This window comes from Eriocheir sinensis, chromosome 21, assembly GCF_024679095.1.
Source record: "Eriocheir sinensis breed Jianghai 21 chromosome 21, ASM2467909v1, whole genome shotgun sequence".
In the NCBI taxonomy this organism is placed as follows: Eukaryota; Metazoa; Arthropoda; class Malacostraca; order Decapoda; family Varunidae; genus Eriocheir; species Eriocheir sinensis.
The window spans coordinates 11,299,261-11,322,228 of NC_066529.1; the positions used below are offsets into that span (position 1 = coordinate 11,299,261).

Sequence of the window (22,968 nt, forward strand, 5' to 3'; positions counted from 1 at the left end):
CCTACCACCAGTGGCTTACTCATGTCACCGACTCAATTAAAAAATTAAGAGAGCTTCCATCATCTCATGGATCCCCAGATGGGTGTGCAAGCTTTGCCCACCATTCCTTCACTGCTAAGTCTGGAAAAAAGGGGGTTGCTCCCCTACCTATGATGATTGCCAATGGTCAACCAGGCACCCATTCATCCAATGAACAAAATGATAAAGCAACCCACTTATAGATGAACCAAGTGGTGACCCATTAACACTTAGATACCACAATAAACAAGTAATGTGGACTAAAAACTAAACCCTAATGCTAATTTAGTTGTGCTGGTTTATGAATGGAAAAAAGCTGATCTCTAGGTAACATAGACCATGTGGTGGTATGTCACACAAAAACACAAAGTAAAAGCAGAAATAAGTTAGTAATGTGGGATAGTGATGGGGGACATGGGAGTGAGTGAGCATGCCATAATGTACAATGATTTCTTTTGTAACTTCAATATGATTGTCAATTACATCTACATGTATAGCCTCGCCAAGTCTTAAAAATAAAAATTCTGGTAAGCTAGGAAGATGGATCGTATTTTAGCAAAATTATAGGTATACATATTCTTTGTATAACTCCATCCACATTAGAAGTACATAAATTATATTAAGCCATGTTTGTGAACTTTCCCAGGCACAGAAACCTTTTAGAGAAACACCAGTCTGCCTGCTGAAGTTCCAGTCTCCTGCTCCACAACTGAAAATGACTCCATGTACCTGGGGATGAGGTAAGACTACTAACCCCACAAAAGTTTTATTTCCTAGCGTGTAATGCAAGACCTCCAAAGAAAATCTAACCTTAACCTACCACCACCACCTGTTTGTATGCACCTTACAGCATCCTATTCCCTCGCACACTTCACCACATACAAACCTAATCTGACACTGAAGAATAATCATAGCCTCATCTTGATATATTCAGCTTTTTACTCCTAAACTTTTTAAATCTTTGCATTTATAATAACAGCATTTTACTCTTAATTTCCATAAATCCAGAATGAATACAGTCACCCTTCAAAAGAAAGCATACATAGTGACCAATTTTCTTCCCAAACTGTGCATCATACTATTTGTGCTCAGTTACTACATAATATGTATTACCTGTCTCTCCATTTCCCCATCTAAACTTGCATGCATTTACCCCTATACCTGAACATATGTTATGCCATATGTTGAATTGTCAAAAAACATTGTTATATGTATCTGGGCAGGTACAGACATTAGGTACCTAAAGTCATGAGCATTCAAAACAAGTCTCATACCTACTCAAGCCTCTAACACCTCAACAAGTTCAAATTAAGAACACTAATCATCTCCACTCATTCCTTTCTTTTCCTCTATTTAATCTACTTGGTTCTATTAATCCCTTTTATTTTAATTTCCACACCCTTAGCATAAGCAGTAGTATAATTTTTTGCATAATCCACATGCATCATTTTGACAAACATCTTTATTATAATTTCAAGAATAGCAATGGTATGAACATTTCAAGTCTGTACACCAAATATGACATCTTCCCCATTATTCTTTACATTTCCTGATTGATTAATCACAGATCATAAATAAAAAAAAAACTACATTCATTTTCACAATATACGAAAATCACTAACAATTTAATCTAGTCATCAGTGTAAAATTCATTCCTTTACTTGTTTATACAGTGAATTTGAACCATCTAGAATTACTGTGGCAAGCTATGTAGAAAGTACTTAAGATTATTGTGATCTGTACAATCAAGACAAATGCACTAATGATAATTAATAGTCTAAATGGTATCCATTTAATTTGCAGGACACAGAAATAGCCAAGAAGTAGTGGTGTCATTATTCAATAAAAATAGAATACAAAAAAAGCGACGCAGAATCAACTCTGTAATAATGCAAAAAACAAATGTTTGTCATTTCAGCAAAGATTTTTGTCTTAAAAAATGTCCCACAAGGGAACTGTGAATCTGGCAAGTGAGTCTGGCACATGCAACTTTATCTGACGGTGCCGAGGAGCCGGAGTCCGTTCCTCTGGGGCAAGGGGGCTAGAGTGCAACACTGCCGACACTTGCCGCTGCTTCAAAAGTAAAACAGATCTAAGTCAACAACTAGGAGCATCAACTATATTTGTTAAAACAGAGGAATGTCTCGGCGGGAGCCAAGAATGCCCGAATGTGTGGTTTATTACAGTAAAGTTATGCTTAATTTACAGGTACAACAGGCCACCGCGGAGCTTCATCAGCTACGGTGATCTAGAGGGCGAGACACACACAGTCCACAGCCAACCAATGGGGCCTGAGCCACTGTGGCCTGCAGTACGTCTGGTGTACAGAGGGGTTAAAAGTTGGCGGGATTTTATATGCAAGCTCTGCAGCAGCTACCAAGGATCTATATCACACCGGCACTGGGGTCCCACTGGCAGCCAGTTAAGGAGCTTACTTACACTAGGTGAGAAGTGTTAAATACGGTTAAAAGTTAATTTCACTCATTCCATCCTGAAATATCAGGGGGAAGGGGTGGTGCCCCTGGGGGGGCCAGTCTCTGTACTGGGAACCATGTATGTAGAAATTAAAGGCATGGAAACTCTTTTGCATTTCATCAACACTTTCACAGGAAGTTGAACTCACACTGGCCAGGTTGTCACAATACACAAACCCACACAGCAGAAGTAGTAGTAGTAGTAGTAGTATATCCTTATTCATGTTAACAACCTTAGCAAGTTTAACACTGCATTTTTAAGCGAGTACGTAAACACTTTTCCAATTTCAAGTAAATAATATATGCACATTGAACACCACTGTTCATCAACCAAAACCATTGCTCTTAAGAGTAGTAATTGGGGAGAGTTACTAGCCCGTTCAGTCCTACAGATGCAGTGCTGAGTGAGGCGCCTCTGAGGAAACAATCCCTCAGAAAACAGCTGAGTGCAGGAGTCAAAAGCTTCAACCAAAATATGCAGGTCCAACATTGCATATCCTCAACATCTGTGGAAAAGATGGAGCAGGTTCTCAGCACCACAAAATGGAGCAACAGGAGGTCTCAAAACCCTGAGCAATATTAGGAGTCTAAACCCTCCTGCTAAACAAATCACAATAATATCTGAGGCTACCATGAATTATAACAAGTTCCATTTATATATATATATATATATATATATATATATATATATATATATATATATATATATATATATATATATATATATATATATATATATATATATATATATATATATATTTGTGTAAGAGAAAATGGACATTGATTGATTCACAAACTCAGATCAAGAAACTGGGGCAAGTATAACAGGTTTTCAAGGTCAGTTAGACAGATTTATGGACCTTCTTTAGGAGCTGCTGGTATTGAGGAAACTCTCTGGACTGTGGTCCTCAAATCTCTCTCAGGACACAACAATATTGTGTGGAAAGGTTGGAAAAATAATTTATTGTGTGTTATCTTTGCCATGAAATGAACAGAATGATTTTTCAAATATTATTGAGCAAAAAGTTAAATATTTGTGCCAGGAAATGCAGCTGGGGTCTAACATCAACAGTGCTTTGCTCTACAACCAACCTGTTACAGATGGAAATGGCTACTTTTCACCAATGCACTACTTGTCTTCTGGCTTAATGTTTTCTTCCCGAGGCTTTGCTCCGCCAAATATACTGCTGGTCTGTGAGGTCTCTGCTATTTGGTTGACAGGATCCTTCTTTGTTCTGGGGAGCAACTTCAGCCGAGGCCTCTGCGACAGCTCCTCTGTAGATGCAACAAAGTCGTGTAGCACCAAAGTTTCATATATTTATGTCATGGTAAAAAAAAAAAAAAAAAAAAAAAAAAAAAAAAAAAAAAATTAGTGAAAAAGCAGATTACTGTTCGTGTAAAATAAACAAACATACTAATGGGAAGAATATGGACTAACACCAACTATGAATCGCAATTTAGTAAACTGGGATGGAATGAATACAAAATTTGTTTATTCAAATACGAATACAGTAGACACGATTACTAAGCGACTATATGGGTGACACACGAGCTTGTGTAGTAGGAATATATATTCTTATGGGAAAAATATAACACTGCCTCCCTCATCATGTGCCACATGGCCATGACCTTGCCCTCCCCATAGGACACCAAGAAGGCACACACACATATGACATAAACCAGACATAATGCCATACACATTTTGGAATGACTGGCAACGAATTGCCGAAGATGAAGTTGTGGCTGTGAGGTGCTGAGAACAGCAGGGCAGGTAAAGGAAAGTGAGAGGTGCGCCATTAGCTTTCCACAGTGCCTTTACACGTGTTATTGTGCTTACTCAACATTTTCATCACTTGTTTCTGTAGTTATGTTTTGTTTTAGACTGGAGTGTTGGCGGGGTGTGGTGATGTCAGCAAGGCGGCTTGTGCAGCACCACTTGTAAATAATTAAAAGCATGAGGTGCGCCATGCGCATTTCACAGTGCTTTTACACATGCTATTGTGTTTGTTCAACATTTTCATCACTCGTTTCTGTTTCTTTTTTTCCTGACTGACTGGAGTGTCGGCGTGGTGTGGCAGTGGCAGTGAGGCGGCAGGTGAGGCAAAGCTTGTGAACTAAGAAAAGTATGAGGTGCACCATGCAGTGGCTGAGTGGTTAGCGTGCAGGCCCCGCATTCACCACGCCATGGACAAGGTCGGCTTGAATCCCCACGCTACCAGGCCGAGTGGCCTAAGACTACCCACATGCCGTCCAGAAAACCTCCCATCAACACAGACTCTAGAAGAAACCATCCAAGTGAATCAAGAATGAGTTTCAGGGGCAGCATATATATATATATATATATATATATATATATATATATATATATATATATATATATATATATATATATATATATATATATATATATATATATATATATATATATATATATATATATATATATATATATATATATATATATATATATATATATATATATATATATATATATATATATATATATATATATATATACACACACAGTAATCCCTTGCCATATCACAGTTCACTTATCGCGGTCTCGCTGTATCGCGGATTTTTAAATTGTATCGTACCACGGATTTTTCGCTATATCGCGGGATTTTGCGGTAAAATAAGCATTTTCTTGCCTAAAGAATGAAAACGATATAAATCAACGCAATTAGGAACACACCTAAACAAGCACCTAGGTCACACACTTAAATATTTATTTATTTTTTTCGTCGCGGCCTATTGCGCCGTTAGTCTTTTCCCTGGTTCATTCCTCCCCACTTCCTTTCTATCTTCTCCCTCTCCGTCCCCGTATTTTTCTCCTTCCTTCTCATTTCTTTCTTCTTTTCCTTTCACCTCCCTACGTTTTTCTCTTTTAATCTCTTTCCCTCCCACTCACCCTTTCTCTCCCCCTCTTTACCTGACCATCCCTACCTCTCTCTTTTAATCTCTTTCCCTCCCACTCACACCCTTTCTCTCCCCCTCTTTCCTCACCTTTACCTGACCCTCCCTACCTCTCTCTTTTAATCTCTTTCCCTCCCACTCACACCCTTTCTCTCCCCCTCTTCCCTCACCTTTACCTGACCCCCCCTACTCCTCTCTTCTTTTCCCGTCCGATTCCCTCTGCTTATTTCCCTTTTTTTCTCCTTTCTCACACCCTCTTATCTATAGTCTTATCTCTCACTCTATCACTCTTCCTCCCTTTCTCCTTCCCCATTAGATTATATGCACACACACACACACACACACACTCTCACTCATAAGCACGCACACGCACACACACACACAGAAGGGGAAATGGGAAGGGTGTGTGGAGGGAAGGGCAGAAGTGAGTAGGGTCATGTAATGACCAATGCCCTGACCTTTTCATTTTCCCTTGTGTGTGTGTGTGTGTGTGTGTTTACAACAAGGTAAACACACACACACTTGTGTTACAAGATGGCGCCACTATAAACACTTGCCTGCGCCAGAATGGGCTGGGCCGACCATCAGGCCCCACCGGGAAGTAGCCTACCGGCGCAATAGGCCACGACGTAAAAACAGAAACACACACACAGAGAAGGTGAAATGGAAAGGGTGTTGGGAGGGAGGGGCGGAAGTGAGTCAGGTCATATCCTGACTGAAGCCCCTGACCTGACTCTCCCTCAGGACCTCACCTGACTCTCCCTCAGGACCTGACATGACTCTCCCCACTGTCCCTCCCTCCCAACACCCTTCTCCTTGTTTTCATCCTCTTTACCTCCCTGTTTCCTCCACTACTTTTCCTTGTTCTCCTTCTTATATCCTCTATCAGTATTTTTTTCATGACTCACTCTGTCCCTCGCCTCCCTTTCCCCTTCCGTATTTACCTAATTGTGATATAAAAGAAGTGAGCTACACTCATATCGTCCTTTCTCTGAGTATTCTTCCGCCCCGCCAAACTAATTCCTGCGCGAAGTTCATATTTACGAAACAAATGTCGAAAGTCGAAACAAGAATTATAGTATCATTTATTGGGATCGCGTCGTAACAACGAAACGTCATAGGAAGTGTTTATAAGAGTGTGGAAAAGGTCAATAGTAGTGTGGGGAGGGTTTATAAAGCCTTAAAATATATATAAATAATAAAAAATATAAGGTCGCTACTTCGCAGATTTTCGCCTATCGCGGGGGGAACCTAACCCCTGCGATAGACGAGGGATTACTGTATATATATATATATATATATATATATATATATATATATATATATATATATATATATATATATATATATATATATATATATATATATTCCAGTGCCTTTCCACATGCATTTGTGTTTGTTTTACATTTTCATTGCTTGATTTTGTTTTGTTTTGCCTGACTGTAATACCTGCGTGGTGTGGTGATGGTGGAGAGGCGACGTGGGCGGCATCAAGTAACAAAAGTATTAGGTGTGCCATGAGCATTCCATTGAACCCTTCCACATGTTATAGTGTCTATTTTATATTTTCATCACTTATTTTTGCCTGTGTCTCTTTTTTTTTCATTTAAAATGACTGGAATGTTTGCATGGATGTGGAATTTGATAGTTCCCTCATTCCTTGCCTTCACCTCGCGTACTATGGGTTCAACTCGTGTGATGCCAAGACCCGCCTGATGGGTGAGCCTCCCATATCTTACTCAGCGAGGGGGGTGCCTCTTTGGCTGACTGGTTTGGGAGTGGCTTTCCCATCTCGCTGGTCGTGGGTTCAATCCTCAGTGTTGGCAAAACCATTCCTTGTCTGGATTAATTTCTCGTGTGTTTCGTGACATGCTGTCATTGTGTGGAGGTATAGTGAAGTGGAAATCCGGGTAATGTATTCCCGCAGTTCAAATTTGTGGGTTAAACTTTCAGGTCCTCGCGTAGTAGGTGTTTCGCATAGTGTGAAGACGAGTAGTAGGCGTGCCTGCTGCACTTCAAATTCCAACGAATACAAATACAAATTCCAATACATTGAAATGGTTTTAATTTCAAATACAAATACTTTTTGAAAGTATTTATGAATAGTGATGAATACTTTTCATTGAAAAATAGCTTCTTGATGTAACTGGGTATAGTCATGCAATAGTAAAATAGGCTCATGAACCTGTACTATACACAACCATAACACATCTGCCTAGGAGGCTGGAGTTGTAAGGAACAATTGCTGTTATTTCTGATAACAAATTTTGAAGTATTCGTCAGATTATTCGCAGAATATAAATACTTTTCCATTGCATTTGAATATGAATGAGGATACTTTAATTTATAACAATAATTATTCAAATACGAATACGAATGCACCCATACAAGGTATCTGAATGTATTTGAATACGAATATTCCATCCCAGTTAGTAAATATATTACAATCCACAAAAACAACACTGCTCATTACTCAGTGGTACTCTGTCTTACTGAACTTCACAGCCCATGCTAGAAAGGAGCATAAATCATACATGCATGCTGAAGATACAATATATACCTACCGACTCTATTTTTATCTCAAGAGGCATCATCAACTTTTATAATACAATACCATAGTTGGCTAAAGTCCACAACCCTCATTAAGCATTAACAAACATTATGTGGCTCTGCACTACTTACCTGTCTCAGGCTGCTCACCTGGATCTGGCTCCTTGAACTCGTCAAAGCTGCGGGAGCGATCGCTGTCCCGGCGGTCACGTCTCGGGAAACCATCGCCGCGGCCGGGGCCGGGGCCAGCAGCTCCTCCCATGGCTCCGCGGCCCCGGGGCGCATAGCCTCCTCGATCCCCACCTGGTCGCTCGTCAAAGCTGCCACCATACCTGGGCCCCCCTGGACCCCCAGGAGCCGGTGGACCTCCACGACCACCATCGAAGCTGCCTCGGCCTCCCCGGCCTCCTTCATCTCTCCTGAATCTTCCTGTTGGGGAACAAACAGATATAATGCTTAGCTATCTTCTTTTGATGGGAAAGCAGAAAAAGACTATAAGAGAGAGGTGGAACAAACTGAGGTTTTTATCATCAAGGCATGAAAATAAAAAACACATAAGTACTGTTATATAAAACTCGCCTTAAAGAAATTAATGAAGTAATTGGTGTAAAAAAAGTTGAGGGGCTTGAGCATGAAAGCTACTGTGGCTTACTGCTCGCCCTGTACTTTCTTAGGCCTCTTGTGCCTGACCCACACACTTCCATTCACACATCATCAAACCAGTCAAAGTTAACCCTCACAACTCGTTTGTTAGGGAGGCTAAAATATCATACAGCAGAAGACACACCACTTACAGTCCCAGAATGCAAGAAGTGTTGGTGACCTGGCTGTGGGTCAAGGATAAGAGATACTAAGGAAGATGGCTTACGAAGAATTTGTTTGACTCACAATGACTCACGCATTGTTTGTAACTCCTGACCCAAACGTAAGCACAGCATTGAGTGATATCCAAAGTTCACTGCACTAATCTGCGTAATATGAATGTGTGGTGTGGAGGATGTGTTGAGTGTGTTGAGGAAGAGGTTGAGATGGTATGGGCATGTCAAGAGGAGGGAGGAAGGCCATGTACTCAGAAGAGCTGCAGAGGTAGAGGTAGAAGGGAGGAGACCAGCTGAAGAAGACCTGGAGACAGTGTGTGGGGGGAAGACATGAGAAGAATGAACATCAGGAAGGAGAGAACATATGATCATCAAGAGTGGGAGAGACTCACAGCTCGTCCAACCCAATAGGAGAAAATAAAAACATTAAACAAAAAGAAGAGAAGAAGAATGATCAAATTATGAAGTTGAATGAAAAGAAGAGAAGAAGAATGACCAAGTCCACAGTTTAGCTCTCATGCGCACTACATTTTTGGAACCACTCAACAGTTATCCTTGGTCATGGCCAGGTCACCCATCGGCTCAGAGGTTCTCATGTTCTGTGGTATAAAGTGGTGTGTGTGTTGTTGTGTGATACTTTTGCTTTGATAGCCAGGGGTTGTAAGGATTGGGTGTGTGAGCCAGGTGAAGGTGGCCAAAGTGGAGACAGGGAAAGCAGTCCATTGCAGAAGTCTCCATGCACAATCCTCAGAACAATCATAACACCAATACCCAAATAACTATTAAAGTGAATTATATATTGCTAGTATTGATTAAAATATGATTCCTATTATTTCTGTGGATGAGTGTTGTCAGTAGAATATGAAAGGATGCTGCAAAGGATTGACGATGAATTGGACGTGGTGTGTAAGAGAGCCGAGCTGAACGTAAATGTGGGAAAAGTAAAAAGGTGTGACAGGTCAAGAAGGCATAAAGAATTAGGGCAGAAAGTACAAACAATAAGGCAAACTGTTTTCTGATACAGGAGCAGTGCACACTGGGCTTTATTTTTATTTATTTTTGCCCTTGAGCTGCTTCCATGAAAATAATAACTAGAGACAAATACATACACACAGATGCCTAACCATCGACCCTCCCTTATCTGTGAACACACCCACAAACAACATACCGCCAAAGTCATCAGGGCCGTCTCTTCTGCCTCTGAAGTCATTCATATCTCTGCTGCCGCCAGGGCCACCTCTGCCTCGGCCACGGCCTCTGTCAAAGCCTCCGCCCCTGTCACCTCGCCTTGAATCTGTGGAATACAAAGAGGAAAGGGATAAGATGTTGCCACAGGGACCACTGCATAGCTCTTAGTAAAAATTCTGGCCAGGAAATGCCATAATAGTAATAACAGCAATATTAATAAAATTCACTCACATTAACTACAGTATCAGAATGCCTATCACTCACTCAATCCTCAAGGGGTCTATTGATATTGTGAGGGAATGAAGCATTTTCTGGTGCATGAATCCTCCCTCACCAAAACAATCTACAGGCAGCAACACACTCGGCCTAATTTCACTGGCAGCAAGTTAGAGTGGCCAGCTGTTGCCATGATGTTACTTGTGTCCTCACATGTAGATGCATGGTATGGCTGACATGATTGAAAGTAAATAAAGTCCTATTCATGGTGCTGGCTACCTCCACTTTAACCCGTAAAGCGTTGGCAAATATGACACCTTGTGATTTTGCCAGTGCCGGCCACAACTTTGATTTTTTTTCTTGGTGAAACCAGTCTTAAATGATGTGAAAGGAATGGAAATGACAGTCATTGCACCCAGAACTGACTGGAAGTGGATAATGACGCACAAGATATTCCACGCTAAAGTTAGCGACTTAGCAAAACCTTATGTATATAGTTTTTCGCTTCCTCTTTTTCTCATACTTCGAGCAATGAGCAGTAGGACATGCATAACATTATAAATGTGTTGAGAGGAAAACGACGTCATAATTTAGCTCCAAAAAATTGGTCAGAAATATAGCCCTTTCCTGTGATTGGTTTTGCGTAATTGTTTTTATGCATATGTGTGTATTTACCTAGTTGTAATTTTACAGGGCCTGGGCTTACGCTCGTGTGGTCCCGTCTCCGTATCTATAATTATCCAACTTTTCCTTGAATCTTTGCACACTCTTCGTCGATACTATTTCTTCACTTAATCTGTTCCAAACCTCTAATTTCTTTGTGGGAAGCTATATTTCTTTATGTCTCTTGAGCATCTTCCCTTCCTCAACTTTTTACTATGTCCTCTAGTATTCCAAAACATCTTTCATAAACAGAAAATGTCAAAACCTTGCTTTTTTTTCATTCTTCCCATGACTTCTGGCACCTAGCCAAAAATATCTCCTTCAACTTCACTTCTTCATCTTTCCCTCCTCCTCCTCTACTTTTCCTTCCTGCTGGAAGTACGCCTTCATACAGTCTGTGCCGAAGAAGGGTGACCATTCCAATCCCTCAAACTACCGCCGCCCTATAGCTTTACTTTCGTGTCTATCTAAAGCTTTTGAATCAATCCTTAACCGGAAGATTCAAAAGCACCTATCCACTTCTGACCTTCTATCTGATCGCCAGTATGGGTTCCGCAAGGGGCGTTCTACTGGCGATCTTCTTGCTCTCTTAACTGACTCCTGGTCATCCTCTCTTAGCCTCTCTCACTAAATCAGCTTCCTCGAGGTTGGGCGTTCTGTATCGTCTCCGCCAGTTCTTCTCCCACGCATAAATGCTTTCCATATATAGGGGCCTTGTCCACCCTCGTATGGAGTATGCATCTCACGTGTGGGGGGGGCTCCACTTACACAGCTCCCTTGGACAGAGTGAACTATAAGGCTCTTCGTCTCATCAGCTCTCCTCCTCTAACTGACAGCCTTCTACCTCTTAAATTCCAACGTCATGTTGCTTCTCTTTCTATCTTCTATCGATATTTTCATGCTGACTGCTCTTCTGAACTTGCTAACTGCATGTTTCCCCCCCGTCCCGCAGCCTCGCGGCACATGACTTTCTACTCGTGCTCGTCCCTGTACTATCCAAACCCCTTATGTATGAGTTAACCAGCATCTCCATTCTTTCATCCCCTTCACTGGTAAACTTTGGAACAGTCTTCCTTCGTCTGTATTTCCTCCTGCCTATGACTTGACCTCTTTCAAGAAGAGTGTACCAAGACACCTCTCCACCCAAAATTGACCTCTTTTTTGGCTACTCTTTACTTCTTACTCTTGTGGGAGCGGCAAGTAGCGGGCTTTTTTTTTTTGTGTGTGTGTGTGTGTGTACCCTTCTTGTTGCCCTTGAGCCATATCCTTTGATGTAAAAAAAAATAAAAAAATAAAATAAAAAATAAAAGGCAGCTACCACAAAAAGAATGGAGCAGAAACCACTCCAAATTGAAAACTAATATAAGGAAAAAAGATGATATTCATGTTAGCAGGGTTGAAGAGGCAGCATATACAGTGTGCGTAATGTATGAGAGCAGTATATGGAGATTTTTTGAGGATGTAATTTATCAGGAAAAGAAAGGGAGTAAGGCAATGTATCTCATACATCTCCGACGCTCTAATGTCTAAGAGCGGCTGACGTATCTCGTTTGTCTCTAACACTTTACGGGTTAACACTGTGTGCAGCTGTGACAGCCTTGCTTGCTGTTTTAAGACGTGAGGCAGAAATGTTTTATTTCCAGCCATACAAGATGCACTCTCCCCCCACCCACCCCCCAAAAAAATCCTATACTCTAAGGCTGCGTTTACAACAAGCGAGTCGCGTCGAGTCGCGTCATGACGCATCATGGATCGCCACCCCAGTTTTAACACTGATTTGTATGGGTTTTTGAAAGAAACCGTTTACACCGAATGCGTCGAGTCACATATAGGACTGGACCTACTTTGACGTCAGTCACAGCGCGTCTGCCGTGGTGTCTTGAAGTATGCTGGTGGAACTCCTTATCAACTTAGTTCAAGAGCGCCCTGCTATTTATGATTCCAGTGACCCCAACCACCGGGATCCTAAAAAAGTTATAGAATTTTTCTGGATAGTTTACCAGGTCTGGGAATAAATGACTGAAGCTTCCAAAATCTGGCCTCTTGGTGTTCAGATGATGCATCCTGATTCGAGCTCTATTTTTCCGTCTGCAATGACGAAGCCAGAGCAAAGCAGTTACTTCAGCAAGAGAATATGCATCCATTCTCCATGAAGTCAAATGGGTGACTGAGTACTGACTTGACTCAGGTTGATGCAGTCGGTGTAAATGGAGATGCGTCAAAATGAATTGCATCAAATGACTTGACGTGACTCGACTCGACGCGACTCGCTTGGTGTTAACGCAGCCTAAGGCAGGGGTTCCCAAACCAGGGGTTGGGACCCCAAGTGGGGTCGGAATGCTCATTATGTGGGGTCATAAAGAGGTCATGGGGTCGCTGCTGAGGTACCCCCAAGGTCTGGGGGTACAAAATATCCAAGCAGGGATTACGAGACCATGTGAAATTCAGTGCTGTATAGTACTTTCATTGAGAAAAAATAACAAGTCAAATAATAAATAATAATTGCTTCAAGCTCCCTCACACGAGCCACGACAGACCGTTATATCCCCCCTCTCCCTCACTCTCTTACTAACCTCCCCACTCTTACATCCTCGTGAAATTCGCGTAATCTAAATTTCGTTTTATCCCCCTATTTACTAATTTATTCCAAAAATTTCACATCCTCATTATCATCAGCACCCGTAAACTTTGGTATACAGGTAACTTTCGATTTACGCGAGTTTGGTTTACGCGTTTTTGAAATAACGCGGGGTCCAAAATCGAAATAAATGTTTAATTTACACGTTTTTTCCACTTATACACGATATTTTATGGAGTGGGCACTAGATGTCTCACGCAACTAGACTCACACGGCGCCGCGGCCACACAGCTGAGCTCAGTTCTTTCCACGCACCACTTGAACAACAATACAGTACCCACGCTGCCACGCTACTCAACAATAGGGGTGCGCAGGTACCGGTACTAACGGTACCAGACTGCTCAGTATTAACGGTACCAGACTGCTCAGTACTGGTACCAATACTAGCCAGTCGCTCATGGTGTCCCTCATTTCTTCCTCACACGAGTGAGGCTGAGATTGAGTGCCTGACTGGATATTTCGGTGATATGGATATTCTCTCTCTCTCTCTCCACTGAATGTAGTGAATATTTATTTTTCGATAGAAACCTACCTCTTGTTTTATTTACATTGTTTTTGATTTACGCGACCTCTTCAAGGACACAATACTCGCATAAATCGAGAGTTACCTGTATATGCAAAAGAACCCTCACTTCCATGGTTTTTGACAATTGATTAAATTAAATTCATATAACAACTCAACCTCTGTGCAGGAGCAGGCTGAGAGCACTCACTTGTGCTTCCACCCCCGCAATTTTATGTGGTGTTTTATTATTAGTGTGGTAAGATGGTGCAATGCTATGATACGTATTATACAGCAAAAGAGGTATCACATTGGCAAGAGAAGTGATGATGTTGCGTTACTCTTTTGAAAATACATAATTTACATTGCTGATTAATAACATTAATTGAAATACATTTAGTAATTCGAGTACAATTCCTTTTCTAGCGGCCAGCCATTATGGAGAGGTTTTTAAAGACACCATCTGAAACTTTCAACAAGAAACGGAAACGCTCAATTAATCCATCATTCCTCAACCAAAAATTCACAATAGTGTTGTATATGTAGAAGTAAACATAAACACTTGGGATATATATATATATATATATATATATATATATATATATATATATATATATATATATATATATATATATATATATATATATTTTTTTTACAAAGGAGACAGCTCAAGGGCACACAAAAAAAGGAAACAATAATAAAAAAAAGCCCGCTACTCGCTGCTCAAAAAAAAAAAAAAAAAAAAAAAAGAATCAAAAGAGGTGGCCGAAAGAGAGGTCAATTTCAGGAGGAGAGGTGTCCTGATACCCTCCTCTTGAAAGAGTTCAAGTCGTAGGCAGGAGGAAATACAGATGAAGGAAGATTGTTCCAGAGTTTACCAGCGTGAGGGATGAAAGAGTGAAGATGCTGGTTAACTCTTGCATAAGGGTTTTGGACAGTCTAGGGATGAGCATGAGTAGAAAGTCGTGTGCAGCGAGGCTGCGGGAGGGGGGGAGGCATGCAGTTAGCAAGTTCAGAAGAGCAGTCAGCATGAAAATATCGATAGAAGATAGAAAGAGAGGCAACATCGCGACGGAATTTAAGAGGTAGAAGACTATCAGTAGGAGGAAGAGAGCTGATGAGACGAAGAGCCTTAGACTCCACTCTGTCCAGAAGAGCAGTGTGAGTGGAGCCCCCCCACACGTGAGATGCATACTCCATACGAGGGCAGACAAGGCCCCTGTATATGGATAGCAACTGTGCGGGGGAGAAGAACTGCTGGAACGATACAGAACGCCCAACCTTGAGGAAGCTGATTTAGCGAGAGAGGAAATATGAAGTTTCCAGTTGAGATTTTGAGTCAAGGATAGACCAAGGATATCTAGTGTTGAAGAAGGTGACAGCTGAGTGTTGTCGAAGAATAGGGGGTAGGTGTTTGGAAGATTGTGTCGAGTTGATAGGTGGAGAAATTGAGTTTTTGAGGCATTGTAGGACACAAGGTTCCTTCTACCTCAATCGGAAATGATAGCAAGGTCTGAGGTTAAGTGTTCTGCAACCTCCATTCTGGAGTTGTGAACTTCCTGTTGTGATGGCCTTCTATTGAAAGAAGTTGAATAATGCAGAGTGGAGTCGTCGGCATATGAGTGGACAGGACAGTTTGTTATGGAAAGAAAATCATTGATGAATAACAGGAAGAGAGTGGGTGATAGGACAGAGCCCTGTGGAACACCACTGTTGATAGGTTTAGGGGAAGAACAGTGACCGTCTACCACAGCAGAGATAGAACGTCCAGAAAGGAAACTGGAGATAAAGGAACAAAGAGAGGTATAGAATCCGAAAGAGGGCAGTTTAGAAAGCAAAGACTTGTGCCAGACTCTATCGAAGGCTTTCAATATATTTAGCGCAACTGAGGAAGTTTCACCAAAACGGCTAAGAGAGGATGACCAGGAGTCAGTTAAGAGATCAAGAAGATCGCCAGTAGAATGCCCCTTGCGGAACCCATACTGGCGATCAGATAGAAGGTTAGAAGTGGAAAGGTGCTTTTGAATCTTCCGGTTAAGGATTGATTCAAAAGCTTTAGATAGACAGGAAAGTAAAGCTATAGGGCGGTAGTTTGAGGGATTGGAGCGGTCACCCTTCTTAGGCAAAGGCTGTACAAAGGCATACTTCCAGCAGGAAGGAAAGGTAGATGTTAATAGGCAGAGACGAAAGAGTTTGACCAGGCAGGGTGTCAGCACGGAAGCACAGTTTTTAAGGACAATAGGAGGCACTCCATCAGGTCCATAAGCCTTCTGAGAGTTGATGCCAGAGAGGGCATATAAAACATTATGAAAAATCTTAATAACAGGCATAAAGGAGTCAGAGGGGGTATGAGTAGGAGGAATATGCCCAGAATCGTCGAGGGTGAAGTTCTTACAGAAAGTTTGAGCCTTCATCTTTTCTGTCCTGTTCTACCACACGTAGATTACTAGTAGTAGCGGTAGTAAACAGACACCCTCGCCATAGACCGATAGGTCTTCTGGTGTCTGTTCTTCCTATGTATTCCTATGTAAGAGTTCAGCCTTAGAGACTGATGAGACGGCAGTGCTCCCGTCAAGGTTAAGGAGAGGAGGGAAAGAGGATGAAGTGAAATTGGTGGAGATATTTTTGGCTAGGTGCCAGAAGTAACGGGAAGAATTAGAAAAAGCAAGGTGTTGACATTTTCTGTTGATGAAAGAATAAATAAATAAATAAATATATATATATATATATATATATATATATATATATATATATATATATATATATATATATATATATATATATATATATATATATATATATATATATATATATATATATATATATATATATATATATATATATATATATATATATATATATATATATATATATATATATATATATATATATATATATATATATATATAAATATATATATATATATATATATATATATATATATATATATATATATATATATATAGACACACACACACACACACACACACACACTTGTGGTCGGAGTGAACAGTTGAAAGAGCTGAATGGGGTCGTGCTAGGAAAAGCTTGAGAACCCCTGCTCTAAGGGGTGACTTAGGGTAATCACATGCAATGTCACAATACTATCTTATCAAAGCCCCCTCCTCCCCACAGCCCCAACACAGCACACAGCTCACCCTGGCCCCAGTCCTCACCTGCTATGTCAACTCTAATGTTTTTGTCGACAAATACAGCGTTGTCAAAGGCGAGTGCATCTTCCAGGCTCTGCACATCTTCAAACTCCACGTAGCAGAAGCCCTTGAACTTGCCAGTTTCATTGTCATGGACGAGCCGAACTGAACGCACCTGTGGGGGGGGTTATTATTATACTAAGACCCATGAAAGGAAATCTCAGAGAGAGAGAGAGAGAGAGAGAGAGAGAGAGAGAATGTGAATGGTTACAATCACTGTTGTTTTTAGATCCATGAAAGGACAAAACATCAAGGGAAAATAAAGGAATGATATAGACCCAAACTGAGTGCCCTTGATGAGCATTTGTGGATATGAAAAATATGACTAAAATATGGAGAATAAAAAAGGAGGAGAGGATGACTGATGCTGATAATGTTGAAAGAGTGAAATATTAAAGCAAAGTGACAGTTAGGTTTGTAATAATAATGATAATCACGTTACTTATTTATCCAAACTGCTGATTCCTCCAAAGAATTCATATAAGCTTAGAAAAAATCCCTCACCAAACTGCAAAGTAATACAATTTCATATATATCAGACGCTAATGTAGTCGATAGTCATGACAAAGTTAACTCTGCAGACATAGAGACGGTAATACAAGAAGGCTATGTTTGATAAGCATGAAATGCCAGGGTGAACAAGGCAGAGTGAGTAAATGGAAATAATTAGAAACAGGTTATGCAATATACACCTTAAATAGAGACTCATGAATAAACTAAAAGAAACAGGGAATGTGAGGAAAACAAAAGTTGAGAAGAGGAAAATTAGGACAAGAAACTTAACCAGGCAGAGTGAGTAAATGGAAAAAAGAGAAACAGATTATGCAATATACACCTAAAATAGAGACTGTCATGAATAAAGTAAAAGAAACAGGAAAGGTAACAAAAGTTGAGAAGAGGAAGAATAGGAGAATGTTTGAACTACAACTACAGGACAGAGGTTTAGGAAACAAAAAAGTAGAATGCTTGCAAGAGAAGGGTTAAGAAAAGGTGAGTAAAGTAGGAAGATAAATGAGGTTGAGAGGGAGGTGGCATGATCTCTCCGTATAAAGAACACTATCCCTGAACTTGGAGCAAATGAATGTATGAGCAATAAAAACTCTTCAATAGGGTGAGAATGTTGACAGCAAAGCAGAATTTATAGATTTTTTTTTTTTTACGGAAATGGGACATGGAAGAGGACATGGAAAGAAACTGAAGGATATAGAAAAATAGTTTTCCATATAAATACTGAATTAAAGAATGGCCTGGACAGGGAACTCATCCAGTCCAAAGACTTAAATAAGTATAAAGCACAATTGGCTACTCAAGAAGATGGAGACAGGACCCCACAAGCTAATTTCCTGTTTATCACAACTAGGAAAACACATACACACACAAATTAACAAAATAAATATACATATATATCTATAAAACTAATAAAATCCATGCCAAATGATATTCCATGAACATTAATCCTCACCCTCTGTTCCTTGAAGATCTGGTCAATATCGCCTTGCACAATGCCGTAGGGAAGGTTGCCTACATAAGCAGTGTAGGGCGGCTCAGTTGGCAGTGGTTTGCGAGGTCGCTGGCCACCGCCATATCCCCGTCCACTATCATTGTACCGCCCACTGCCACCGCCACCCCCACCGCTACCACCTCGATAGCTGTTCCTGAGGGAAAAGGAAATTAATGCTACTTTAAAGTGTATCAATTAACATATCAGACATATTTTCATTCACAATGGTTATTACCACTTGGGGTTACGGGTTCAGGGTTGCTGTGCCTCACTCATCAAAAGAATGAAGACAAGAGAACTTAAGAGTCAGATGTCCCATATAGAACACTGGAATGCTCTATCAGTTTTGTCCAATACTGTCACACCCTTCAAGACTGGTCTCCACCATTCTTGGTGAGTTGTTGTTTGTCTACATGAACTGACTTGACTCAAGTTGTATACACTGATTTAAAAATAGCTGCATCTAGATCACATCTCCACCTATTAAACAATGTTGTTTCTCCAAAGGTGTTGTTGTTTATTGATTGGCTGGTGTGCCAATAGTCCTATGGTTTCCCATATAAAATATTATAGTTAAATCTGGCAGATGAAACCAGGGACAGGTGCAAAACAACGGCAGAGTACAAGATAAAGACTAGGTATATACTTATTACTGCTGCAATAACAACCTATTGCCACTTCATCAGTTGTCCTTATTATGGAAACAAATAATTTGCGATGGTAATAGATTATCATGATTAAAACATTAACCCCTAAAGGATGAGTGACCTGCAGGTGGAAATGCCAGTGGGTTATGTAAAAGGATGTGTCCCGCGTAAGGGCGCCTCCATTTTCTTATATTTCCCTTGTTTCCTCATAACCTTCACTATTGTCCTACATCTGAAATACACTTATGGACAACTTTAGGCCTAAATACATGCATATATATGCCTAAAGGCTGTCACATGGCTAGTTGTAATGCATAATTTTTTCTTTATTTTTTATATAGAAGAAAAGGTATAGAAGAAAATACGCACATAACACCAAGTCCTTTACCTCATGTGAATACAACCTTAATTGTTTATCCCTAATTGTTATTATTAGTTATTTCACTATGATTTTCATATTATATTACATGCATCACATCAGCTTTTACAATAAATGTACTTGAAAAAAAAGGCCGTTTTTTGCATTCTCCGGAGTCACCCCTTAGATTTTTTTGGTGTCCCTTAGAGGTTAATATCTACTCAAAAAAATATCAATCACCATTGTTGGGTGTAAATCTGAATAAATCCCTGCTCAATGATAATGCTGTACAATATGATGCACGCTGGGACGCGTGTAACTACAGGCAGGTCAATGAAAATATAAATTACGAAATGGAGCTTGACGTGAAGGCTGCATGCGTCCACGCCAGGCAGGATAATAATACCGGTGCCTAAATACTCGCGGGAGCCCCCTGGAGGCCACCAGACTGCTATATCACGTAGCCGGGGTTCGAACTCTGGCCCCCGTGGACGGTCATCGCGGCAGGCCAGGAGGGACAATCTGGACCCAAAACAAACCCTCCTGGCCAGCACAGCCCCGCCACCCAGCCCCGGACAGCCCCGCCGCGGCCCCGGAAGCAGTGCAGCGTGGTGCGGGGCGCGGCGGGGCAGGCGGGGGCGGGCCACACGCCGCGGGGCCGCCTCCACACCAAAATACCAGCGGGACACCCTCGGGGCCGCCACAGTATCACGGCATTATTTCCCTTTTCGAGAGTGTGGCCTCGCCGGGGAGGGAGCAAGACGAGCACTTCCGCGCCCTGAAGGCCCCGCGAGTCATGGTCCGGGGCGGGCAGGGCGGGGGGCGGCGAGCAGTGGTGGAAATTGTTCAAGCTTACCGGGAAAACTGATCATCGTAGAACCCTGCCATGTTGTCTCCGGCCCGGCGGGAGTGCGCGAGCCGCCCCGCCGCCCGCCGCTCATCCTGCCCACATTATCGTACTCACCACGCTGCATCTATATCGGTTACTGCCTGAAAGATTGACTGATTGATTAATTTATTGCTGTAAATGTATATGCAACAAAGGAAATCAGAGGAACTTGTCATCCCAACCCCCAAGCAATACATAGTGTGATTGTACAACTACTGATATATCCACACCATATATAATAACCGTATATAATGGTAGGGGACATCTGCTATATTAAAAGCTATTGGAAACACAGGAATAATAGCATTCAGTCAAACTTATCATCTTTATCATCACTAGGGCGCCCATCATCATCGCCCCGTTGCTTGCCTTCACCAGAATTTTCAGCAGATCGTATTTTAATTCTGGTTTCTGACCCATAACTATCACAAAAAACATCAATAATTAACGGTTTGAACAAAAACTTTGATTGAGTGTCGTAATTTGTACGGGTGCGACACTATTGGGTATAGAAAATGGATATATACAATGTTCTGAGTACGAGAATCTTAACGCAGCAGGCCGCCGCTTAGTCTTACAAGATTGTCGTACTCACGTTACCACGCTGCGTCTATCGGTTACTGCCTAAAAGCTATCGCAAACACGCAAATAACGGCATTCAGTCAAACCTGTCATCTTTATCATCGTTATTATCACCATTAGCATCATCAACCGCCGCCGCTCAGCCCTCCCAGATTATCGTAATCAGCACACATCATATATTCTACATGACTGGAAAGAACATGTGAGCGTTAGTTAATTGATTTGATTGTGATATTTGGGAATCATGGATAAATTGTCGCACGTAAGGGCCTGAAAGCTAAAAAAAAAGAAAAAAAAGCTACCCAACCGTACGTAGGCCTACCTTTATAGGACCTTTGTATACTATCTGCTATTAACTTCCAGTGGTGTCTGCAATCTCATTTATTATTTTTTTCAGCTGAGTTGAGGGTTTTATAAATCTAAACACATCCCTCGATTAATGGGACATAAAAACCGGTGGCGGTGTTATAGTCGAAGCTCCCTATCTATCATTGCGTTGATTGATTATAACCTACTTCACTTTTCCTTTGTTGTATGCCTTCAACAATGAACTATCAAAACACACTCTGTACTGCCTGGGGGTTGGGATGGCATGCTCCTCCGTTCTCCTTTGTTTTACTTGCAACAATAAACTATCAATCAATCAATCAATCAGTTACTCCTCCCTTCTCCTTTGTTGTTTACTTGCAACAATAAACTATCAATCAATCAATCAATACTTTTTTGGTGGTGTTAATGCCAACGATAGTCACTTACAATAAAAACACCAGTGTACGTATTCCCATGCATTCGGCCTCCCTCACACCGCAATTATTGAATGATTGATAGTTTATTGTTGTTATGCACTGATGAAGAATGTATGAATAACAGTAGATAAATCCGGCCCTATTGACTCATTACACAGGCCCTTCTCTACCCTTCCCTTGTCTTGCCCTTCACAATGAATTAGCAAATCATCTACATAACAACACGGTCTTTCCTCTATAATTATCTTCCCCCTTTTCCTCTTACAACATGGGGATTTCTATGCGACAGCGTTACTTTAATATTCAGTATCTCCTGAGGGGATGTCGACAACACGTACCTTTATAATGGAGTATTCTGCTTATAATTCACGCACACACACACACACACACGTTTGGAGGGAGCAACTGAAATGCCTGAATTTTTCTCCACTCACACACGTCTTCTGCGTGTAACGAAACACACGAGAAATTAATCCAGACAAGGAAAGGTTTGCCGGCGCCGGGGATCGAACCCGCGACCAGCGTGACGGGAGAGCCACTCCTTTACCAGTTGGCCAAAGAGGTACCCCACTGGCAAAGAGGGTTATGGGAGGCTCGCCCATCAGGCTAGTCGTGTCACTACACAACTCGAACATTATAAGCTTAGTTAGGGGCGTACGCATAAGCTCTGCGTGGCTTACGTGATCTCCGTCACGTTTGGGTTGTCACGATTCACATTTCTCTGGTTTCCCCAGGCAGGCTGGCCATTTATATATAGATATATATATATATATATATATATATATATATATATATATATATATATATAGATATATAGCATAAGCCTTCTAACTAACCAAAGTGAAGGCAAAAGTGCTTTCCAAGCCTTTTGAGACATTAAAACGAAATGGTTTACTGATCCATTTGGTAGCATATTCATTTTGTGACAGGTAAGAGCAAGTTTCTGAGTATATATATATATATATATATACGCTATATATATATATATATATATATATATATATCACCTCAGGCCACTGGTGGGTAAGAATCTACTACCCCTCGACACAG

General features: G+C 41.1%; 1 protein-coding gene across 2 annotated transcripts; it reads right to left on the reverse strand.

Moving 5' to 3' along the window:
- Positions 1-1,384: 1,384 nt before the first annotated feature.
- On the reverse strand, positions 1,385-20,712 carry LOC127001682 (eukaryotic translation initiation factor 4H-like). 2 transcript variants are annotated; one of them, XM_050866683.1, is made up of 7 exons: positions 20,558-20,712; positions 18,658-18,850; positions 17,160-17,310; positions 9,945-10,070; positions 8,109-8,387; positions 3,585-3,767; positions 1,385-2,998 (listed from the first exon to the last, which is right to left on the reverse strand). In XM_050866683.1, the coding sequence occupies exons 1-6, from the start codon at positions 20,587-20,589 to the stop codon at positions 3,622-3,624; spliced, it is 927 nt and encodes a 308-aa protein (XP_050722640.1). In that variant the 5' UTR covers positions 20,590-20,712; the 3' UTR covers positions 1,385-2,998; positions 3,585-3,621. The 2 variants fall into 2 exon arrangements, with proteins under 2 accessions (XP_050722640.1, XP_050722639.1); XM_050866682.1 differs by having other exon boundaries at positions 8,091-8,387.
- Positions 20,713-22,968: the final 2,256 nt, after the last annotated feature.

Coding starts and splice junctions, on each gene's coding strand:
- LOC127001682 (XM_050866682.1), bottom strand. CDS start 20,589: ATGGCAGGGTTCTACGATGATCAGTTTTCCCG. Junction 18,851..20,557: donor TACGATGATCAGTTTTCCCG/GTAAGCTTGAAC, acceptor CTTTTCCCTCAG/GAACAGCTATCGAGGTGGTA. Junction 8,388..9,944: donor CGGCCCTGATGACTTTGGCG/GTATGTTGTTTG, acceptor GTTCCCCAACAG/GAAGATTCAGGAGAGATGAA.